This window comes from Bubalus kerabau, chromosome 5, assembly GCF_029407905.1.
Source record: "Bubalus kerabau isolate K-KA32 ecotype Philippines breed swamp buffalo chromosome 5, PCC_UOA_SB_1v2, whole genome shotgun sequence".
NCBI lineage: Eukaryota > Metazoa > Chordata > Mammalia > Artiodactyla > Bovidae > Bubalus > Bubalus kerabau.
Window position 1 is genome coordinate 57,571,727 of NC_073628.1, and position 22,016 is coordinate 57,593,742.

Here is a 22,016-nt window from a genome sequence, read left to right on the forward strand (position 1 = left end):
AGGTGACTTGTTTGTCTCTCTGTAAAACCACCTGAACACATGCATTCGTTCACATTTCAAAACCACTTTATTAGCAAAATGAACAAAAGGAGAATGGCGTTTAAATTAAATAAATTACACAAATATCTCAAGAGTCCTGGTTCCTGGGAACCACATCAGTATCACTAAGAACATTCAGAAGTTTTGAAATTGTGGATGCTTTCTCTACCTTCCCACCTTCCCTGCCTCAGTCACATTCGGTAAGTGGTCTGTGTGAGTTTGTGTTCTCGATAAGGCATTCCAGCAGTGAGTTCTCTTCGGGTTGTCTCTCTCCACCCCAGGTGTTTCCCACCTCACCTCCGCTGTGGACTCTGGTAGTACTTACACTCTTAGACGTGGTGCTAAACCCCTCCGTGAGCCCCCACTTGAGGCCCCTGTGTGCCAGCAATCCCCTTTAGGTCTGGGGCTGGCCTGGGGGTTTGCAGTCACTTCAGCAAGTCCTCAAGGGTTCTAGACACTTGGTTCCCAAAGCACTTGTGACTTGGGATGTCCTGAGAGTCTGTGATCTTTCCCTCACCTCTTGGGCCTGAGCTGGACTTTGCAGGAGGTGGAGCAGGGGAGGTTGAGTTTTCATTGGCTATGGTTCTTGTCCTCCCGAAATTTGGCACTTCGGGTGCTAGGCACGGTGAATCCCAGATAACACTGTCCTCTGCCTTCCAAGTTTTGAGTTCCACTGGCAGCCAGATGGCATGATGAATTCACAGAGGAGCAATGCTTGTAGGCCAAGAATCGTTGGCTCTTCACCAGCACCCCCTCCTTTAACTCTGTGAAGACTTGCTAGCTGACCAGCTCACGCTCAACAGACACACAATGCAGGTCAGGCTGAGATTAGGAACTCCGGCGTTTTCCCAGGTTGGGCCAGCCCAACCCTTTGGGCAGGGATCATTCACCGAAGGAGCTTGGGAGATGCAGTGCGGTGAGGCCAGAGTGTTTTCTGTGCACTTCTGTGGAAAATTTCCCAAAACACCTGCCCGTGGAACCTATTTATTTTCAAGTCAATAGTGGGTTTCTTCTACGTTTTTCTATAAATAGGGAGAGCTTAACCCCTCTTCTCATCTTTCCTAGAAGGAGATGGCCTCAGATCCTGACTTTGTTATGGGATCCCTGTGGCGGAAGACTCAATGTGCATCAGCCCTTCTCCACGCTGGGCACCCAGTTGGGATATGCCCTTGGAGGCATCTTCCCTCACCTGACTGAACCACTCAGGCCCCGAGTTAATAAGGGAGAGTTAAAACCATTCGCTCTTTCCCAGAGAAGAGGACAAGGCAGACTTCTCCAGTGGGGGAGGTGTTTCTAAGGTCAGGGGGGCTGTCAGGGCTTGGGCCCCACCAGTTGGCCCTGGACTGATGGAGCGTCCCTTCACCTCCACGTCTCCAGTACAGGGACTGCCCAAAGCTTTTGTGTGGAATAACTGGTATCTGTTGCTAGGCTGCCAGAGGATTCTGCCAGCTACCCCCTGTTCCTCCTGGGTTTCTACCTGGTCTCAAGTAGAGGAGAGCAGCCCTCGAGGGTAGGGGGAGTGATAAGGTTTCAGGAGGCTACCCCTGGGAAGGTAGTTCTGGTGGCCGCTCCCCAGACTAGAGTCTGATGTGCCAAATAGCAGTGGGGGTCTCAGCAGCCTTGAGAGGAGGAGGAAGGGGGCACAGTCGCCAAGACGGAGATTCCTGGGTGGTTGGAGCCCATGGGCCCAGGGGTACAGAGCTGCCGGGGACTGACTTGGGGCAGGGGATGGGGATGAGCCACAGAGTCGTGGGCCGGCTTCTCCCTGTGTCCTGTGACAGCGTGACACGACCTGACGCCGAGGCGTGCGGGTCTCAGGGCACTCTCAGAGCTTGCATGCTATGTCGACATGAGCTTTCTCTCCGTTCCCGAGTCACTCTTGGAGCCTGGCAGTGAAGGGTCCCCTCAGCGGCCACAGGCAGGGTGTGGACAGGTGCAGAGCAGCCAGCAGGAGGCGTGCTTATTGGGGGTTGGGGCCCCGCGGGTCAGTAGGAGGGCGAAGAGTTGTCTCTTCCTGCTGGTGAGATCGGCTAGCTCTAGAGGTGCCTGGGGGGACGTAAGAGAGACGAGGAGGATGAAGAGGCACCGGGGTTTCGGTGGAGGTGTTCTCCTCGACCCTCCACTCCTTGCAGTCCCAGGCTCATCCTTCACAGGCGTCCGAGGTGCTCTGGAGGCGGCCTGGGCCCTCACAGGGCAGTCAGGGTCTCTGCGTGAAACATGCTTCCGAACATCTCCTGCAGCGGCCACAGGAAGCAGGGTGGGGGAGAGAGCATTAGATCTGAGTGGTCACAACTGCCAGGTGACCCTACGAAACCCTGGCCAGCATTTCGAGGAAGGCGTTATGGGAAGTGAGGGTGAGTGTGTGGATGTGTGTGTGTGAACAGTGGAGGGGCAGGGTCAGCCCAAGAGGTGAACTGGTATAGAGGTGACGGGAGAAGAAGCTTGAAATCTAGTTTTGAATCACCCCTGCTGTGCTGTGTGACAGTCACAGGTCCCTCCCTCCTTTTTTGCTCTCCTTTCTTCATCGGGTCAGGTGAGGATTGAGATCAGAAAAGCTCCAAAGTCGTTTCTTGCTCCGACAAGCTGTTTTGTCCTAGCCAGGTGTTTGGAATGTGCTGGAGATTCTGTGGAGGCCCAGAAATCAGTGTGCCAAGTCTTTGCGGCCTGGCTCTATTCCCTGATGCCTGCAGCATGCCACCAGCACTCCCAGCGATGGGCTCAGAGGACCATCGGAACTCAACGCCCAAAAAGAATGGGAAGAGGCAGAGAGTGAGCTGTTCTTTCTAATAGACCCAGTGCCGGATTTCTCTAAAGCTTTGGTTTCTTTGATTCAGGGCATTGGGGTGGGGCTACTTTTCATGTCGGGATCATAGAGTTCTATATGAAGTACATGCCACATGTGCATGGCTCGGAAGGGCTGCCCACCTGCAGTAGTATTTGTACCCCTGGAATTCATCTGCTCGGATGTGTGCCCACCCTGGGACAGTGTCAGGCAAGTAGTAGGCACACCATTGATACCAGTTGAATTAACAAAAGAACAAAAGCATCCCTCACTAATCTTGTTAGGTAGATGGGACAGGTATTCCTCGTATTTCCCTTATTTTACAATGATAAACACGGGGGGGGTCTGGTGGTGTCACGTGGCTTGCCCAAGATCATGTGGCTAGTGCATGGGAGAGTTAAGAATAGATGTTATTTCTCTAGGACTTGATCCAGTGACTCTCCCATCCCCCATGATGCCTTTCAGGGAGTGAGAAGAATTAAGATCTGCTATTAAAAGAAAGGTGAGAAATAAACATTATTGCCTTCAAGGTGACTGCTCTGGCTTCTGGTGGGAGAGCCCAGCCAACACTTTGGGTGGGAGAGGGTCTCCTTCCTTCCCCTTCTGACCCCCGCTAGTCAGCTTACCTGCTCTAAATCCCAGTAGCTGGGGCTGTCCTCCTCCGGCTCGTACAGAGAAAGCTCAGGGTCCACCTGCGCCTGGGTGGGGGAAACCAGTGCGGAGTGAGCTGCAGCGACTGAATGATGGTCTGGCACAAATGGCAGAGTCGGGGAGGGCATCATGTGTTCTGATGCGTAACTCGGCCTCTTGTCCTTTCTCTCCCCTCCCTCATTTGCCTCTCAAAATATAGCACAGCTGCGGTTTCCCTTTTCCCTGTAGACAGGTGTGCATTGGGGTCGGCTCCCTTGGCGGGCACTTCAGAAGCAGGAAAGGTTTACCTAGCTTACCTAGCTGCCTGACCTGGGGAATCCGTCTCCCTTCTCTGTAAAAGTAGGATGATCACACTCACTTTGCTGGCTCTCTGCCTTACCACGCTGTTGAAACAGTGTGTGTGTGTGTATAATTTACAGATATGAATATATTCTGTAATAGGTAAGTATACAATTGGTATAATATATGTCTTTAAGAATTTAAACTGTAAAAACTGGGCATTATTTGTACAGTTATGATGATGAGGGTTTCCCCAGAATCTCCCTCTCTTTGCTCTGCTGGCAAAGGGCACGAGGCCAGGAAGGCCGCTGCTCTCCCAGTTTGCCTCTGTGTGTGGCGGGTGGGTGCCCGGCCCTGTGTTTCCCTGGACAGGCTTTCTGCACCCAGAACAGATGGCTCCAGCTTCATCAATCTCAAAAAGCAAAGAGCAAATGGTTGCTCTAGGGCCAGAAAAGCCTTTCTTATGATCCCCAGAAGGTAGAAGGGGTTTGCATCATGGACTAGGGCACAGAGGCTTGGCAGGCGAGGGCCGAAGATGAGCTGGCAGGGCAGCCTGGAAGATGGAGCTGTCTGGGGAGGTCTGGGCAGGGATGCCAATGGGATGGGCTTTTTCTGCCTCCCCAGCTTTCTGGAGTGTTATTTGTAGACACTGTTATTTGTAGCTCATTGGCATACCACTTACTGAGCTAGTAAATTAAATGTCAAGAAACTCAGACAAAACCCTGATCCACACTCTTCATCCATCACCAGCCTGAAATCTCTAATCTCGGTTAAATTAAAACAGGCAGGCTTACTCCCCTCCCTTCTCCAAAACGTCTTGTAGAAAGAGGGAAGGAATAGGATGGTTGAGCCATGTCAGAATACCAGGCATAACCTACTGTGCTTCGGGTGTTTGATCTCAAAACTGATAATAATAAAGATTTTGTAATATACAAAGCTCTTTCAAGTGACACAAAAGATATAATTACCAGTTAATCCTAAAACCAAAACAAAAGAAAGATCCTGTGAGATCTTTAAGGCACCCATTCCACAGCTAAGAAAACAGAGATTAAGGAAAGTTAATTGATAGAACAGGTGTTGGAACCCAAACCGGTCTGTTATTTCAATGCCCTGGGGCCTAGGATTCCCCAGGTGCAGAGACCTTACCCCTTGGAAGTCGTGTCCTGGGGCCACTTCCCTGGCCTCCGCCTGGGCAAAGAGGACCGCATCGTGTATGCTGGGAAAGACGTAACTGCGCTGTAGACACCCGTCTTCAAAGAGGCCTCCGTGGCTGATGTCATTGTACACCTGGGCTGCAAGGAGGGAAAGGTCACCTTCAAAAGCTGACGCCACTGTGGCCTGGAGCTGGGGGTGGGGGAGACGGAGAGAGAGAGGCCTGGGGGTCGTGCCCTTGCTGCGTCACAGGGCCTGGGCCTTGGCCTTGCAGTATCAGTTCTGGACAGCAGAGGGCAACGTGAGCTTGAGGATGCTGAACCTTCAACCCCGGGCAGAAGGAAATAGCTTGATTCAGGGTGCCTGTTCTTGGTGGTGAGGGAAAGCCGAAATCATGGGCCAGTTCTGTCCCTTGAGGGTCCATTCTTCCTCCTGTTCACCCAGACCTTTCCTGCAGAGCCCGGTGTGTGGCAGAGCCCTTACTCCGCCCCAGCCCTGGGGATGATTTCCTGAGGCGTGTCCAGTGAGGGTGGGTAGGGAGCCTCTGATTCCAGCTCTGGAGCACACACAGAGCAGGTGCACACGCACACACGCACAGAGCAGGTGCACACGCACACACGCACAGAGCAGGTGCACACGCACACGCACAGAGCAGAACCAGTGCAGACTCCACGCGGGCGGAGCTTGCAGAGTCTGTGCCACGCGCAGGCCAGCGCAGGGGCTGGCTGGTCCTGCTGGAAGGCGCTGGCCCCCCGAGGGCACTGGGGTGTGCAAACGTGCGCCTTTTCCTTTCTCCTGTGCGTCTGTGTGTTCTCACTGTGTCCACATCCCTGTACTCCACACATGTGCTGATGAGAAGTCCACTGCTGTGTGGACAGGGACCGGGGGCTGTGTTTGTGGGCCCCGTAGAGACTGAGTCCATATAAAACTGCATGTGTATCTTCCCTGGAGAGTTATGGTATATCTGTGCTTTCTGCCTATTTATGGACTTTTGGATTTGGAGAAGATTCCCTGGTTCATCTAGTCAACCTCTTCATGTTATGTAGGTGGCAATCGATCCCCAGGCAGATGAAGTGACTTGGCCACATGGCAAATTGAGAGTGAAAGTCGCTCAGTCATGTCTGACTCTTTGCAACCCCATGGACTATACATACAGTCCATGGAATTCTCCAGGCAGAATACTGGAGTGGGTGGTCTTTCCCTTCTCCAGCGGATCTTCCCAACCCAGGGATCGAACCCAGGTCTCCCACACTGCAGGCAGATTCTTTACCAGCTGAGCCACAAGGGAAGCCCAAGAATACTGGAGCGGGTAGCCTAGCCGTTCTCCAGGAGATCTGCCCGACCCAGGAATCAAACTGGGGTCTCCTGCATTGCAGGCAGATTCTTCACCAGCTGAGCTGAACATGGCAAATTAGTGGTGGGCAAATCAGAATCCTAGTTGCTGATCCTTAACTTCACAATCCCTGCCCCCCAACTCTTTTATTGGGGCCCCTAGTGGTAAAGACAGAGAAGGCAATGGCACCCCACTCCAGTACTCTTGCCTGGAAAATCCCATGGACGGAGGAGCCTGGTGGGCTGCAGTCCATGGGGTCACTAGGAGTCGGACAAGACTCAGCGACTTCACTTTCACTTTTCACTTTCATGCATTGGAGAAGGAAATGGCAACCCATTCCAGTGTTCTTGCCTAGAGAATCCCAGGGACGGTGGAGCCTCGTGGGCTGCCATCTATGGGGTCGCACAGAGTTGGACACGACTGAAGTGACTTAGCAGCAGCAGCAGCAGCAGCAGCAGTGGTAAAGAACCTGCTTGCCAGTGCAGTAGACGTGGGTTTGATCCCTGGGTTGGGAAGATACCTTGGAGGAGGCCATGGCAACCCGCTCCAGTATTCTTGGCTAGAGAGAATCCCATGGAGAATCCCATGGTCAAAGGAGCCTGGCAGACTACAGTCCATAGGGTCACACAGAGTCAGACATGGCCGAAGTGACTCAGCATAGCACAGCATATAGGATGTTATGCTGCAGTCTCTTCTGACTTGTGCCTGAGTTCTTGTGAGCAGGCAGTAGTTTAGGGGAACAGGTGCTGTTCTAGTTTCTACCCCCTCACTATTCAGCCTCCCACCCACCTAGTCCCACCCTAGCCCCTCGTCAGCCTTCCAGTCCCCGAAACATCCTTCTTCTCTTACCATGAATGTTCACCAAGAAGACCTTCACCCCAATCTTCTCATAGGTGGAGCTCAGCTGGAGGAGTCGGGAGCGAGTTGGGTAGGGAGACAGAAGGAAAGGAATGTTCTGAGTGGGCCTCCAAAGTGATTCACAAAACGCACTTGAGAGGGAAGCCAAACAAATAAGCAACCAGGAGAGCCCTGGCAGCCCGAGATAAAAATAGCAGCAAAGCACACCACTCCTCCCTGGAGTGTTGGCTGACCGCTCCTCTGGAAAGTGGGGCAGACATGGGGCTTTGCCAGCAAGGCAGCCACTTAGTGTTCCCATGGCCCCTTCTTATGGGGCCAGATCTTTTCTTTCGATAGCTTAGAATCCCAGACCCCACCTTGTGCCTGCCTTTGAGGCTTAGGCTGAAGCCGCAGGGGAGGACCATGGCCTGGAATGGCTAATGCCTCAGCCACCTGGATCCTAGTAGACCCAGGCTGCGGGAGCAGGCTCAGCCCTTGTCTGGGGATGGAGCCGGCTGTGCGCCGGTTGACGAGGCTGTCAGCCTGTGTGTTCTCGTGCTCGGTTCTACTGTGCTACCTCTCTCTGGGCCAGTCTGAGATGACTCTGCCATCAGAAGTGGCTGCTGAAAGCTATCAGACGGATGCATTTATTCAAGCAGCCCTGTGAGCCGTCTGTTTGGCCTAAAGGTGAGGGCCACTGATATTATTTCTTCTTCTTCCCTCGGTTGGCCAGACCCGGCTGATGCTAGAGTGTCTGGGTGAGTGTGGGAAGGAGCACTAGACCATGAACCTGGGCCAAACGAGCTCTACTCAGAGGACCGTGGGCCGGGTTCCCACGTCTGCTAGAGAGGGGTGCTAGGACAGGGTGGACCAGCGGGGCCCAGGCACGCATTGTTCTGTGCTGTCTGGGCCTGCTCTGTGGGCAGCATCCTGTCCTGGTGGCATCTGGGTAAAGGGATTTAGGAGATGGTAGGCTCCCTGGTGAGCTTCCTCACTCAGTCATTTGAAATGAAGGCTCTGGGGAAAGGGAGTGTGGGAGGGTAGGGGTGAGGGAGTCGGGGTGGGGATGGGCTGGGGCTCCCTCCGCCTTGGGGCTCCCTCACCTTGGCCAGGGTTTTGATGCCCATCAGATCCACAAAGCTGACCCCACTCATGTCGAGGATGAGGGTGTGGAAGGTGACAAAGGGTGGGACGCCGGCCAGTGTGTCACTGGGCTTAGCAGAGGCTGGGGGCTCGCAGTGGGCAGCGGTGGAGCGGTCAGGGCTGAAGGTGATGTAGGATACGCTGGCGCCATTAGCAGGCGTCTGGTTGTTGTTGGGGTCGGTCGGGGAGCCGTTTTCAAAGTCCTGCTGGAGCTCCTGCAGGGAGACAGTCTGGAGGGGGGGTGGGAGGGTGCAGTCAGGGTCATCAGGCTCAATCAGACTTTGCTGTGGCTGAAGCTGGGGCAAGGTGCGTGCATGTGGAGGTGAATAACCGGACTTCATGGTGGGAGAATCCAAGCCCCTGTAATCCCTGAGGACTGGCGCCTCCTAAAGCCTCCTCTTTGAGCGGGTCTGCACGTTTGGTCTCCGTAACACAGGCAAAGTTCGAGGACCCTTCTAAGAGAGCCACTGAAGCTTCAGTGTACTCTGCTCTGGGAGGAAGCCCTTTTGGAAACAACTGAGACCCTTTTTGCATTTACCCATGTTTACCTGTTTCTCTGCAGAATTCCCACATCCACACCCACCTTCCTAGTTCCAGGTTGGCTGGGGACCCCAGGAAATTCACTGCAACTCTTGATCTGGGATTGCCCATAAGTCCATGGGTGTATCTCATCTTAGCCAGAAAATGAGGAGGAGGCCATGGGAGTTAAGTGGTTACCCCGGGAGCTGATGGCTCCTCATCCGAGGAGAAGATGCCCACAGACAACATCCACCAGGCGGTGGCCACAGAGGCTCGCTGTCCTTGCCTCTGAGGGTGCTGGGAGGTGGGGCACCAGGTGGCAAGGTCAGAGAGGGCAAGGGAGAGGGCGTGGGCTGTTTCTAGCCTCAGTTCACCTTGGTTTTCATGAACAGAGACTTTCTCTGTTGCTTGGGCATTGTTCTCCCCTTCTCCTGCTTCTTGAGGCTTTTTTGCTTGGCCAGCAACACTTTCTGGGGGTCCATACCTGTCTGGAGGAAGAGGCCAGATCTTGGCTCCCAGCGCCCTTTCTTGCCTCTGCCAGGCACACTCTATCCACTCCCTCTGGTCACCAGGGGACTGGGCCTTACCTTGGCAATGACTTTTTGCCTGAAGATCTCTGAGTTGGCGAAGTAGAGAGGAGAGCAGTAAGTGATGATCTTTATACCTTGGATTTCTTGGACCTGTGGCAGGGAGAGTCAGCTCAGTCAGCAGCGATATCTTTTATCGGTTTTTCACAAAACCCTTTTATGTGGGGTGATGTAGGGCGAAAGAGGGCGGTCATGAGCTTGGATTACCCACCCTATTGTAGGTCTTGGGATTCACGTAAATGTCAGTGTCCATGACTTGGGCCAAAGCACAGCCATTTCGACTGGATGAAGAAGGAAAAGACAAACACAAGAGGATGCTATTAGCAGACGGGCCTGGAGGGACGCTTGGGCTGGGGGCTGGGCAGAGGTAGGGCAGGAGAGGGTCCCGTCCTGATCCTGGGCTTTTCCTGTTTGTCTTTCTGTGCTAGAGACACACGCCTGGTGGCCTGTGGCTGGGCTATAATCAGAGAGATGGCAGGCAGCTCCCTGATATAGCTCCCAGGAGGGGGCTCACTGGGCAGGAAGGTGGAGAACACAAGCGTAAGTGGCCCCAAAGCCACCACTTCTTGGTTCTGAGTTCTCAAGAGGAGGAACTAGGTCCCTGACATTCAGGATCCTTCTTGCCCTGGACTGGATTCCCTGTCTGCTTCACTTAATGTTTTTATGGGAGAGACTTAGCTTTCCTCTGGCCCACGGCTCCCTCGGGGTGGGATCCCATCTGATCTGGGGTCTGGCACACTTTTGGAAGGACACTGAGTCTCACCCGCCAGCCCGACCCCACTTCCTCTGGGCCCCCAGCCCTCTACGACCATGATGGGTTCCCCTGGGTTTTCAGGACATGGGAGTCAGACAGCCCAGCCTGTGCCAGCAGTCCCAGCTGGGCCGGGCTCTCCTCGGGCCTGGCAGCCCCTCCAGAGCCAGACCCCGTGGGCAGCGGGGCCCAGGAGCTGCTCCAGGCCCCCCGTGGCAGCCCCTACGGACTGGCCGGGGCCTGACGGCCATGCCCTGGGGGAGGGGCCATTACTTACAACTGGGTCTGGAAGACCACAACCAGGGCGGAGAAGGTGACCCCCACCGCCACACCGTAGGGCAGGCTCAGGAAGAAGGCGGAGAGGAAGCTCACCACCCAGACGCACTGTGAGGAGAGAGATGTCAGGGCAGGCCTTGGGGGGCCTGCCCCACTGGGGAAGTCTTCCGGGGTCAGCCAAGGCCCTTCTCTGCTAGCCCAACCTCACACCACCCTTCCCTCTTCATGGCAGTTTCCCAGTATTTCACGTAGGCGAGCTTTGGTGACACCTGCCCATTTCCAGTGGACTGAGGGTGGCTTCCTGGTCTTGTCTGGCTGTTATAGTTAACCCCCGTGCCCACTGGGAGCTGGCGTGGCACAAAGACTGTGAGTCTTGGGACAGATACACCTGGGCTCCAAGTTTCGTTGTCCTACTTGTGAATATTCACTTACTAGCTATGTGAATCCTGGAGAAGGTCATGGCAGCCCACTCCAGGATTCTTGCCTGGGAATCCCATGGACAGAGGAGCCTGGTGGACTACAGTCCATGGTGTTGCAAAGAAGTCGGACACGACTGAAGCAAGTTAGCACACACACACAGCTATGTGAATAATAATACCAGCTTCATGAAAGGACTGAAGAATTAATGAAGATAAAGTCCTGCCAAGCCTAGTGATGGGTACAATAACGTGAGTTCCATTCCTCCATCTGTTAGAAAGTGTGCACTCGACCGTCGCTCAGCTTCCTGACCTGATGGCCTGGGGCTGAGTTGTGTGTGTAAGCCGGGAGGGTGGGGGATGGAGAGAGGGAGGGTAAGATGGGAACCCAAAGCACGATGTGAATACCAGGACTATTGCTGTTGTGGGGTGATGGTTGGGATGCGGCAAAGCAGACCTTTGGGGTGGATACTGGGGCCTCATTTTTCTCCCCGTCCTTGTCCTTCACTCGAGGGGGACCCCAGATGGACCACTCATTCTCAGACTTTAAGGATTTCTTTCCTTACCATGTAAGTGTGCTTCCTCCCCCAGGAGACAGTACAGCTCAGAGGTTTGGAGGCTAAGTAAGACTTGGGGCTCCAGTCCTGCCTCTGCCACTAACCAGTTCTGTGGCCTTTGATGAATTACTTAACCTCTCTGAGGCTTGCTGTCCTCATCTTGAAAGGAGGCTAGGAAATCCTCTTTCACAGCTTACGCCGGGCTCCAGTGGGGTAAGCAGTGTGGTCGGTACACAGTAGCCTCATTTCTACTGCCCAGTGGGAGGTGTGCTGGGAACATGACTATCAAAGCAGTGAGCCATGTTTGCTAAGTGTTCATGGCTACAGCTGCTTTCCAATTCTGATCTCGTTTAATCCTCAGAACCAGTGTATGGTGCAGCCATGAATATCACCCCATCACAGATGGGGAGATGGAATTCCACAGAAGTCTTAACCTGCCCAAGATCCTGGTCCACTGGCTTTATGTCCTAGGTTTTTTGTTTTTTTAAATGACTTCATTTTGCTTTTTGGAGCTATAAAAATAATAATAGCTAAGTTTTATTGAACACAAGATACAATTCAGACAATGTGTTCCTTACTTGTTTTATCTCGTTTCATAAGCATCCCTGGGGGTGGGGTTGGGGGGTTGGAGAATATAAAATACCTGTGACCACAGATGAGGAAGCCGAGACTCAGAGAGGTTAAGGGACTTGCCATTGGTCACAGAGCCAGTGAACAGTTGAGTTAGGGTTTGAACATAAGCTCTCTTACTCCAAAACCTGAGCTGTTAACACTCAGTTATGCTAATTAGGGCTTCCAAGGTGGCTCAGTGGTAAAGAATCTGCCTGGCAATCCAGGAGACACAGGAGATGCCAGTTCAATCCCTGGGTCTGGAAGATCCCCTGGAGGAGGAAATGGCAATGTACTCCAGTATTCTTGCCTGGAAAATCCCATGGACAGAGGAGCCTGTTAAGCTACCGTCCATAGAGTCACAAAGAGTCTGATACAGCTTAGCGACTGAGTGCATGCTAATTAGGGAGCAACTGACCAGAGGGACCACTGACAGAAGTGCCAGGCTTGTGGGGCTGCGGTGCCTGGGGTACCAGGCATGACAGGCACCCGGGGCCGCCTGCTACTCACACAGTCCAGCTTGCTCTTCTTCCACAGGTAGTAGGGGTCGGCGAGTTGCTTGAGAGAATTCTTGAGGTTGACAGCAATCAGGGCTCCTAGCACAGACTGGGGAAGCAGAACACTGTTCCCCATCACCTGCGGTGTGGCCCCTTCTCCCTGCCCTTCCTACAGACACCGGATGCTGGAGCCTGGCAGGACAGAGTTGCAGTTCCAGAACTGGCAGAGCCCCCAAATCTTTGCACTCAACCTTAGGGTTGGAAAGTGCAGGTGCTGGAGCCAGAGGGCCCTCAGGCCTGGATTTTGCCATTCCCCCCTCTTCCTTCATCCCCAGACAGCCTGTGACTAGGGCCCTCTGAGCCAGGGGCTCAAAAATGCTGTAAACACTGACTGGGGCATGGACCCTGAGGTCAGAAGGCCGGAGTTTGGGACTAGCCCTGGGCTTGTGAGCCTTGTCAATGCTTCTCAGCCTCAGTTTCCCTCACCTGTAAAATGGCAAGAGTAAAACCTACATTAACTACTTCGCAGGTTGTGGCTAGGACAAAGGATGGCACTTTGTGGCCTGTGAGGCATCACACAGCTCCTAAGGCCTGCTCTTCCTGGAGTCTGTCGCTGGCTTCTGCTCTCATGCTGTGCTCTTACCTTGGGGAGAGCGTAGAGATAGGACCCCAGGACCAGCATGGTGATCATCACCACCAGGGACACACACAGGCTTGACACCTATCCAGAGAAAGAGATGGAAACACGGCGTAGGTGTGAAATTCTTGCTCTTGATTTTTTTTCCCCAATAAATGCCTTTGGTGGAGTGGAGACTGAGGAGAAGAGAGGGAGACTGGAGACCAGCTGACCTGGCTTCTCTGGGGCAACTGTTCTGCTACGCCCAATCTCTTTCCCACTGCCCTGATCCAGTGCTCACCTGGGATTTTCCTCCAGCTCCGTCCACGGCCAGAGTGACAGAGAGAGCACAGCAAATGACATGGATCTTAAAGAAGGAGCCGAAGAAGTTGCTGCAGCCCAGGGCGATCATCTCCTGTGGGCACAGGGGCAGGATTGGAAGCTGGGCGGTGTGTGTAGGGGTGGGGCACGCAGTACAGACCAAACATACTCATTCAAGCTAGCTGGATCTTGAACTTGAGAATGACCCAGCTGCTATAAAGCCATACACTCCCAACCAAGTAGAAGTCAGCCAAAGAGCCCCTGACATCCCTCGTCAGGCCTCTGTGGGCCCTGGCCCGTCCTGCTCGGCCCTGCTGGGAGTGGCTGGACCTACCTGGTTGGCATCCACATCGTAGCCGTGCTTGTTGGCCAGGGTCCGGCCCATAGCCAGGTTGATGACATAGCCCACGATGGCCAGGGAGAAGGCCGTGCCAAGCATGTCCTTCCACTGCGAAACCACAGGCGACACGGGAGTGGGGAAACTGCCAAGGAGCCAGAAAGGAAGCAGGGCCCAAGGGTGTGAGGAGGGCACCTTGAGTCCTTCAGTGCCCACAGGGGGCAGCAGGGCCCCACGCAGTGCCAGGGCCTCTGCGTGAACCACCACTTCCAAACTGGATGCTCAGTATCATGCTGCGGGGCAGCTACCGCCACTTCCCCTGACACCGCAAAAATTCGAGGCGTAGAGAACACAGCTTGTCTGAGGTCACCATGCTAGTAACTGGTAGGGCCTCATTCGTTCACGTCCAGAATTCGGACTCCTCACTCTCCCTGGTCCCAGAGCCACAGCCCCAGTGCTCTGAGGCCTTTTCTCCATTGTCTGCTCCAGCTCTGCCGTATAAACACTGGTCCTCTCCTCCTAGGGCCCAGCACAGTCCCTGGCACAGAGTAGATAGTCAGTGAATTCTGTTGATCCTAAAAGCTTTTTCCCATGTGGATAGAAGAGCCAATGCATTAAAGCAAGACAAAGAACCAGAGAAGGGCTGATCAGAGAGGCTTCACCCATCAGATGAAACTTTTGAGGGGAGTGTGGCAGTTAAGGGGGCTTCCCAGGTGGTGCTAATGGCAAAGAACCAGCCTGCCAATGCAGAAGACATAGGAGATGTGGGTTTGATCCTTGGGTTAGGAAGATCCCCTGGAGGAGGCCATGGCAACCCAGTCTAGTATTCTTGCCTGTAGAATCCCATGGACAGAGGAGGCTGGTGGGCTACAGTCCATGGGGTCGCAGAGAGTTGGACACGACTGAAGCGACTTAGCATGCACACACACGGCTCACTGTTCATGAAACAGCTAGCGCTGTGTGGCTCTTCTCCATAATAAGTGATAGTAATAATTCATAGCTGGTCAGTGTCATAGAATTTATAACATACTTTATAGAGTTCATCTCATCTCCGACTCTGAACCTAGGTGGGGAGGACAGTGGGAGTGGGGCCAGGCTTCCCAGCCCCCTGGACTCACCCAGGTTGGATCTCTCCCACGATCTGCATGTGGTACTTTTTGGGCATCTTGCAGCTCCCGGAGATAGCTGTTGCCACCACTACCTGCAAATCCCAGATAGGAGAACAGGGATTAGCTCTAAATTGGGGCCAGGGTAGGGGTCCCTCTCAAGTCTCCCTTTTGTCTGGGGACCCCAAATCCCACTCCCCTGACTCTTTGAGAGGGAACAACCTGAGGATCAGGAAGAGTGGGAACCACACACAGGGGGATGGAGTGGGTTCACCCCAGACCTTCTGTCCTACCAGCTCACAGAGGGCAAGTGGGTGGGGAGGGATGGGTAGAGGGGCTCTCCTGGTTCCGGCTGGAGCTAGATTCCTTTTCAACAGCCTCTTGCCTGGGCCCCAACACCCCAGCCCTGGGCAAGGTCCTTACCACAATCATCTCTGTTGGGATGGGGAAGCGGATCTTGTGCATGTAGCGGGCATTGAGCTCCTTTACCAGCACCAGGACCACACCGCTGATAAGAGCGAAGATGAGCGAGGCGATGTTGGTGTGAGCGAGGTTTTTGCAAATGTCAATGAAGGTCTGGGGGAGAGAGCATCATGCTCATGGGCTCCCACCCCTTCCTCCTGTACCATCACTACCCCGCGTCTGAGCCAGTGGAGGGATGTCGTCAGTGCTCTGAGAGGCACAGCAAAGCAGAATCCAGACCCTACTCTCGGTCCAACTTCCCACCCCTGTCTCCATGCTGGGATAGGAAGGCTGATTCCCTTCCTTTTCCTCTAGGAGGAGTTCAAGCTAATGGAGGCGGGATGGAGATTAGACATAAGGAAAGACTTTCCAGGTAGGGAGGGTTTGAGGCACTGGGATGGGGAACTGATGGAGAGTGTACCTCTTCTTTTCTGCAGGAATTAACCACAGAGACTTAACCATACTTCGGCTACCTGATACGATGCGCTGACTCATTGAAAAAGACCCTGATGCAGGGGAAGATTGAAGGCAGGAGGAGAAAGGGGCAACAGAGGATGAGATGATTGGATGACATCACTGACTCAGTGGACATGAGTTTGAGCAAGCTCCGGGAGTGGGTGATGCACAGGGAGGCCTGGCGTGCTGCAGTCCATGAGGTTGCAAAGAGTCAGACACGACTGAGCGAATGAACAACAATCACAGAGACCCTCAGCCAGCCGTCAAGGTCATGTGTTTGACCCTCCCTCCCCAAATGGGAACCTCTTGAAATCCATTCTGAACAATGGGTCAGACGGCCTTTGCTTGAGAACATCTCATAACGAGGTGCTCACAACTTCTTAAGACAGTGAACTCGGCTCACGTGTCTGCTCAAGACCCTCTCGCAGGGGCACACTCATAGACTCACAAAGACGATGGACCCTGGGCCTGCGTAGGAGGGGACGGTCAGTCCGAAGATATACTTGAGCACGGAGATCAGGATCTGCAGGCCAGCGGCCGTCATGAAGCCCCGGATGAAGGACTCAGAGAGGTAGATGGCCACAAAGCCAAACTGCATGAAGCCCAGGCCCATCTGAGAGCAGAGGGGTGATGGGGTCAGACCATGATGGGCCAGCCGCTCTCACATCTGCCTGGCCCAAACCCAGGCCTGGAGTTCATGCAGCCCTGAGATAGTAGTAGCTCTAGGAAAACGAGTCCCTTGTGACCTTGTCCTGCCTTGAACTGACAGAGAAAGTTAGTCCCTCGGGGCACAGGCCTCTGACACTTGACCTCATTGGCTCCAGTTTCCTCCACTGTGCAATGAACCTAGCACTCAACAGCGTTTGCCCTCCCAGTGATTGACACCCCCGTCCACCCAGCTGGCCAACCCAGAACTTGGAAGTCATCCCCCCTCGCCCTTCATTTCTAATATCCCAAGCCCTGTTTATTTTGTTCCTGGCAAAGCGTTCTTCCAGTCTACCCCCGTCTCCTTGCCCGCCACTCTGGTCTAGGCCCTTATCACTCTTGCGTGGGCCTCTTCATAGTCTCTCAGCTGGCCCTGTGCTTTGATTCTAATCTACTTTCCATCCATCGTCTTCTCCAGAGTCTGACTGATCCAATCTGACTGCCAAATAGGAACCAAATTTGCTGCTAGGGGACAGACCTCAGACTTCACTGACTGGCCCTGCCTACTTCTCTGGCCTCTTCTCTGGCTCGTTCTCTCAATGCCTCCTGCCCTCCAGCCACAGCAAATGCCTTGTTTTTCCATGCCCTGGTCAGTTCACGCTCTGTCAGGCCTCGGTGCTGTGGGGGTGCTGTTCCCTCTGACTGGACTGTCCTTCTGTGCCTCTTTCCTATGGTTACCGGTCAACTTCTACTCATCCTTTTAGACTGAGGCCAAATGTCACTTCCTCTCTTTGAGGAGAGGCCTTCCCTGACTTTCTCTTTGATGTTCCCAAAGCTACTCGTATATAGCTCTATTCTGCTGCTTATCTTACTGCCTACACATTTATTTGTTGATATGGCTACTTCCTCCGCTGGGCTGTGAGCTTCTGGAGATCTGGGCCTCTTTCTTACTTATCTTTTATCCCCAGAGCCTAGCCCAGTTCCTGGCCTGGTGAAACAACCAAAAAACCTTAACTGAATGAATCAATGAATGAAACTTCTGAGGCCCCTTCCTGCTCTTACATTCTGTCCTGCTGCATTTGCCTGCATGAAATCTAGCAGAGTCCTTTGCATGTGGCGGAAATGCAATTTATCTCATGCAGGAGGTGCTGTGGCTTGGAGCAGAGGTGGCTGGAGGGGGATAAGGAATGTTACAGAAATGGAAAACTGCTGGCAGAGAGCTGGGTATCGGAGAGAGGCCATGAGTCCTTTAGACAGTCATTAGCTCAGGACAGTTTTATTAAGTGTGGATGCTGGTCTTAGGCATCTGCTGAGGGCAGGTGAGATACTCTGCATTTTTAAGGTCATTTGTGGCCTCCAAATGGGGAAGAGGGAAGATGGAGAGGCCTAAATCGGCTTTAAGGTCAAGGCTGGGCCTCTGTGGGAGGGGCGATCTGAGCTGATGCTGTACTAAGGGGGGGCCCTGGCAAAGACGGAAGCCGAGCTCCTCACCTGGATGACAGCCGTCAGGCAGGCTAGCGTTGCCGACACGTGTAGCCTGTCGGCCTCCATGGCCGCTGTGTCCACATAGCTTTCATTGGTGGTGGTGTTGAAGACCCGGAATTTCGACTCTGGGGCCAGCTGCAGACAGATGTTACCCACCAGGATGCTGATGACGGCAAAGGTACCTGCGGTGCCCCACCCAGCCAGCAAACGTCAGAGGTCTGGACGGCACCCATGGAAGCCAGCAGGGGCCCAGAATGCCCCAGCCCCCACAGGGATGGCGCTCCGGGCCTCCAGGCTCCTCTCTGGCATCACAGTAACCATTCGTATCTGATCATGATCTACACTCTTCCAGATACTTTCGCCCCAACTGTTAATATGACTTTACTGGACACGAGAGGAAACAGGCTTGGAAATATAAGTAGAGCCTGCGTCAGAAACAGGCTTTGTGACCAGGCCTTTTTCCTCTGTCTCACTTCGCACCAGAGAACTCCGAATGTCCCTGAAGTGGCCTGCTGGATGATGGCTGTCGGACGGCCATTTCTCCCATCTGTTCAGCCCTTTACGGCCTTTCTTGTCCTGCCAAGTCTTCTCCACGTTCCAGGGAGGGAGACTCAGCGGGTCATGCTAACTGAGCTCACGGAAGCTCTATGGCTTCTCCAAGGTCACAGAAGACCTGGGGTCGACACTCACGGTGACGGTCCCTCCGGGACCAAGCAGCGCCAGCAGGAGGAGAATGCAGATGGGAAAGCACCCGAATCCCCTTTGCCACCCACCACCCATCCTCGCGGTCCAGGTCACCTGCCTGCTAAGAGGGGAGGGGCCTTACCTGGCACCATCTGGTGGATACCCCCCAGGAAGAAGTAGGTCAGGAGGGGGAAGAAAGAGGAGTAGAGGCCGTTGACTGCAGGAAGGTTGGCCAGCAGAGCGAATGCCATGCCTGCACAGGACACAGAGAGTCAAGGCCCTGGGGCACAGTTGGGTGACGCAGGTCACAGAAGATGGAGTGGGAAGGGGAATGGGCTTGGCTGAGTGGACCCCCTGACCTTGTGGGACCTGGATGCATCCACCGCTGAGGCCGCCAAGAATGTCGGGGACGATGTAGTCTTTGATCTTGTACTTGGGGAGCCAAGAGAGAATGGGGAGCAGCCCGAACACTGTGGTTTTGATCTTGGCTGAGGAACATCTGGAGGGGAAGAGGGCAGGTTTTCAGTCAGCACTGCATTCAGAGTTGGGAATTGTTATAATATCCTGTTCTTGGTCATTCGTTCATGCATTCATGCAAAATTCAGTGAGCACGCACACGATATGGCAGAGACGTTTCTCTTGAGAGCCTTCACCTTGCTCTGGACACTGGTTGGAGGTCTTCTGATTGCCCACTGCTAACCTGGGAAGTCTGCAAGACTTCTCTCAAAGGCATGGATTTTGTGGGTGCCTAGCGTTCCGAGGCGTCAAGTCCAGCTCAGACAACCGTCCTCTGATCTGCCTGAAAACAGGCCCAGTCACCCTCGCCTGGGCTCCCATAGCAATACCTCAGGTTGTAATTTCTTGCTTTTCATCTCTCTCCCCCACTACACAGTAAAACCAGCATGGAAAGAAGTCTGGTCTCTTGTCCAGCTTTGTATACCTCCTGTATCACCCTGGGATGCTTAGTGAATATCTGTTGAAAAAATGAGTGAATGAGTAAGTGAAAGAATGGGCCTGAATCAGAACTCGGTCTGAATGGGGGCGGCTGCTGTATATTTTGGAACCTCCCCCTAAAGGAAGGCTCCTTTGTCCCCACAGGGTTCGCCTCTGCTGACCCTCCGTCCTTTGTGTGTGATGATTCCAATGCTGGAGTTCTTTCCCCTGTCAATTCATCAAAAGAGGGAAGAATGGGGAAACTATTTGTTGGTCAGCGCAGGGTGGGGAGCATTGATCCCTCCCCTGTTTGCTGAACACCTTGAGGTCCTTTCATCAGAAACTCAGAAGCGGTAAAAACAAGGGCCTTCAATCTCAAGGATGACAGCTGGTGGATTGATGACCAGAAGAGGTGGGGAGGCCTTTGCTTTTCTTCTCCCAGCTGAGGGAATTCAAATACTCAGGGCCCATCTGGTGACTCACTGGCTTGCTGTGATTAGGCCTCTTTTCCTGCCCAGCACCGATTCCTGTTCTTTACTGTTGCTCAACAATAGTTTCCCTGACACTGGGTCCCCTGGATGTCACCCAAAACTGAAATCAACACAGACAATGCTTTGTACCCTTTAAAATCTGGGTAGATTTTCTGTCCCAACCAGCACTTCGTGGAACAGCATCGCCATCGCCTTTGGACTCCCCAGTGCCCTCTGCAGAGGGTAGTGCCTCTCCCATCCCCAGGATGATGGACAGGGAGTTGGACTGGTAGTAAATAGCTTACAGCATTTCTAAAGGCTTGTCCTAAGAGAGAACCAGGCCCCCAGGAACTCTCTCAGGTTTGTTCATGGCAGGGAAAACTGGACTCATGAATGGAGAGCTGGCTGGGGGAGAAAAACAACCCTCTCAAGGGCTTGCACATGTCCAGCCTTACTTGCAAGCCTGCCATAGTTGAGCAAAGCAATCTGACTTCTTTGAAGTCTGAGAGAAGATCTGGAAACAGATGCTAAACACCTATAGAGAGGTTCCAGAAGCCAAGTGGGAAGAGGATAGTGGGAAGTGGGTTAGTTTTCTAGACATTCATTCATTCATTAAACAAAAATTTATTGGAGTACCTTCTGTGTGCCAGGCACTGTTCAAGGCTCTCCTTCCAGCCACATGGGAATTGTTAGCTCCCTACATCTTATTATGGTTTTCATCATCCTCATCTTTTAGGACAACAGCAGATACCCTCCTCCCTCCAGTACAGAAACAACACACACTTAAACTCCTTGGCACAAATGCTGACAAGGTCTTTATATAACCAGGCAGAGACGGAGCTTCCCAGGAGAGATAGGGCTGGGCTGGTGCTTTTAGTGAAGACTCAAGTGGGTGATCCCCCAGCCTGAACCAGTTCCACCTGCATCTCCACTTCAGCCATTGCCAGTGACCTCAATTCAGGTAACTGAATCAGCTGTTTCCCCAGGGGAGTGGGGAAGTGACTTCTGTCATGGACCACAGTGAGGCCTGAGGGAGGTCTACCAGCCGTCTGCGAAGAGTGGGGGGGAAGGTAAAGTTCATAGCCTCAGGTTTCTGGAGTGCAGGTATAGGTCACCTCATGGAGTCCCCTCCTTATGGGTGTGGTTTCACTACCCACCAGCACAGTTCCAGGGATCTGAGAGTGGGACAAGCTGGTGAGACCACATCCTGGTAAGTATCCTTTAGGGAAGCCCAGGGATTTAGGGGCTACCTTTGAGCATTGTCTGGACCTGTGAAGGGAAAAAGCATCCAGGAGAGAAAGAGGACAAAGTCCTTGGGGTGGGAGAGGCTTCAGATTTTCCTTGATGAGGAAAGGACAGGAGAAGGGACAGCAGAAGAGGGAGCTCTGACCTGCTGTGGCGACGCACCATTCCCCAGTGCCCTTGAGAACCCAGGAGGGACTCGCGTGGGCTGCATGTGAGACCCCATGCAGGGGTCGGGACGCCTGCCAGCCCCTCTGGACCTGTGAGTGGTCCTCATCCCCATTCCCCATTTCCTTGAGGGTCTCAGTAAAGATGAGGTGTAGGATTTCAAATTCAGGGTTCCTAAGTCCCGTCTGAGGGACAGCGGTATAGGAGCCGTGCCCTGGTGCAGGGAGGGTTTGGTGGGGAGCAGAAGGGAGAGGAGTCTGGGCTTCAAGCCACGTTACCTGAAAGTGTTGCAAAGTTTCTCTCCCAGTGGGTACGTCCGGTCCTTCTTCTCAAACTCGTCATCAAAGAGGGTGAGAGAGTATGCGGCTCTGTCTACCACGTAGCGGGGCCTGGGCTGGCTCATGTCTGGGGCATTTACAAGCTTTGGAAGAAACAGAGTAGGGAGGATGAGGGGCATCCCTTCTCAGCGCCGGCCTGGGCCATCTCTCTCTGGTCCTAGCTCAGCAGGGTTTTATGCTGTCTTCCCCGCCCCCAGCCAGCAAGGTGCCTCCCTTCCCTCTTTCAAGTCTTTCCACCAGACTCACTTCTTCGGTGGCCTTCCTTCCCAGGCACAGGTGATGCATACACTTGTCCTGGCTGTTTTGCTTGGCACCCAGCACGTGG

At 53.6% G+C, this 22,016-nt stretch overlaps 1 protein-coding gene across 1 annotated transcript; it reads right to left on the reverse strand.

The window, feature by feature from the left end:
* Positions 1-50: 50 nt before the first annotated feature.
* On the reverse strand, positions 51-21,756 carry SLC26A9 (solute carrier family 26 member 9). Its single transcript, XM_055581758.1, has 20 exons — positions 21,632-21,756; positions 18,900-19,039; positions 18,683-18,793; positions 17,863-18,038; positions 16,175-16,339; positions 15,232-15,384; positions 14,821-14,903; positions 13,700-13,847; positions 13,346-13,459; positions 13,072-13,149; positions 12,442-12,537; positions 10,351-10,457; positions 9,534-9,603; positions 9,323-9,415; positions 9,110-9,223; positions 8,177-8,446; positions 7,086-7,140; positions 4,898-5,043; positions 3,448-3,519; positions 51-2,273 (listed from the first exon to the last, which is right to left on the reverse strand). Exons 1-20 carry the CDS (start codon positions 21,754-21,756, stop codon positions 2,226-2,228), a joined length of 2,364 nt encoding a protein of 787 aa, XP_055437733.1. The 3' UTR covers positions 51-2,225.
* Positions 21,757-22,016: the final 260 nt, after the last annotated feature.

Bases quoted from the DNA above. Each gene is read 5' to 3' on its own strand.
- SLC26A9 (XM_055581758.1), bottom strand. From the start codon at position 21,756: ATGAGCCAGCCCAGGCCCCGCTACGTGGTAGACAGAGCCGCATACTCT. The intron at 18,039-18,682 runs GTAAGGCCCCTC...GGGGCACCGCAG, and splicing joins TATCCACCAGATGGTGCCAG to GTACCTTTGCCGTCATCAGC. The intron at 5,044-7,085 runs GTAAGAGAAGAA...CCCTCCTTGCAG, and splicing joins CTTCTTGGTGAACATTCATG to CCCAGGTGTACAATGACATC.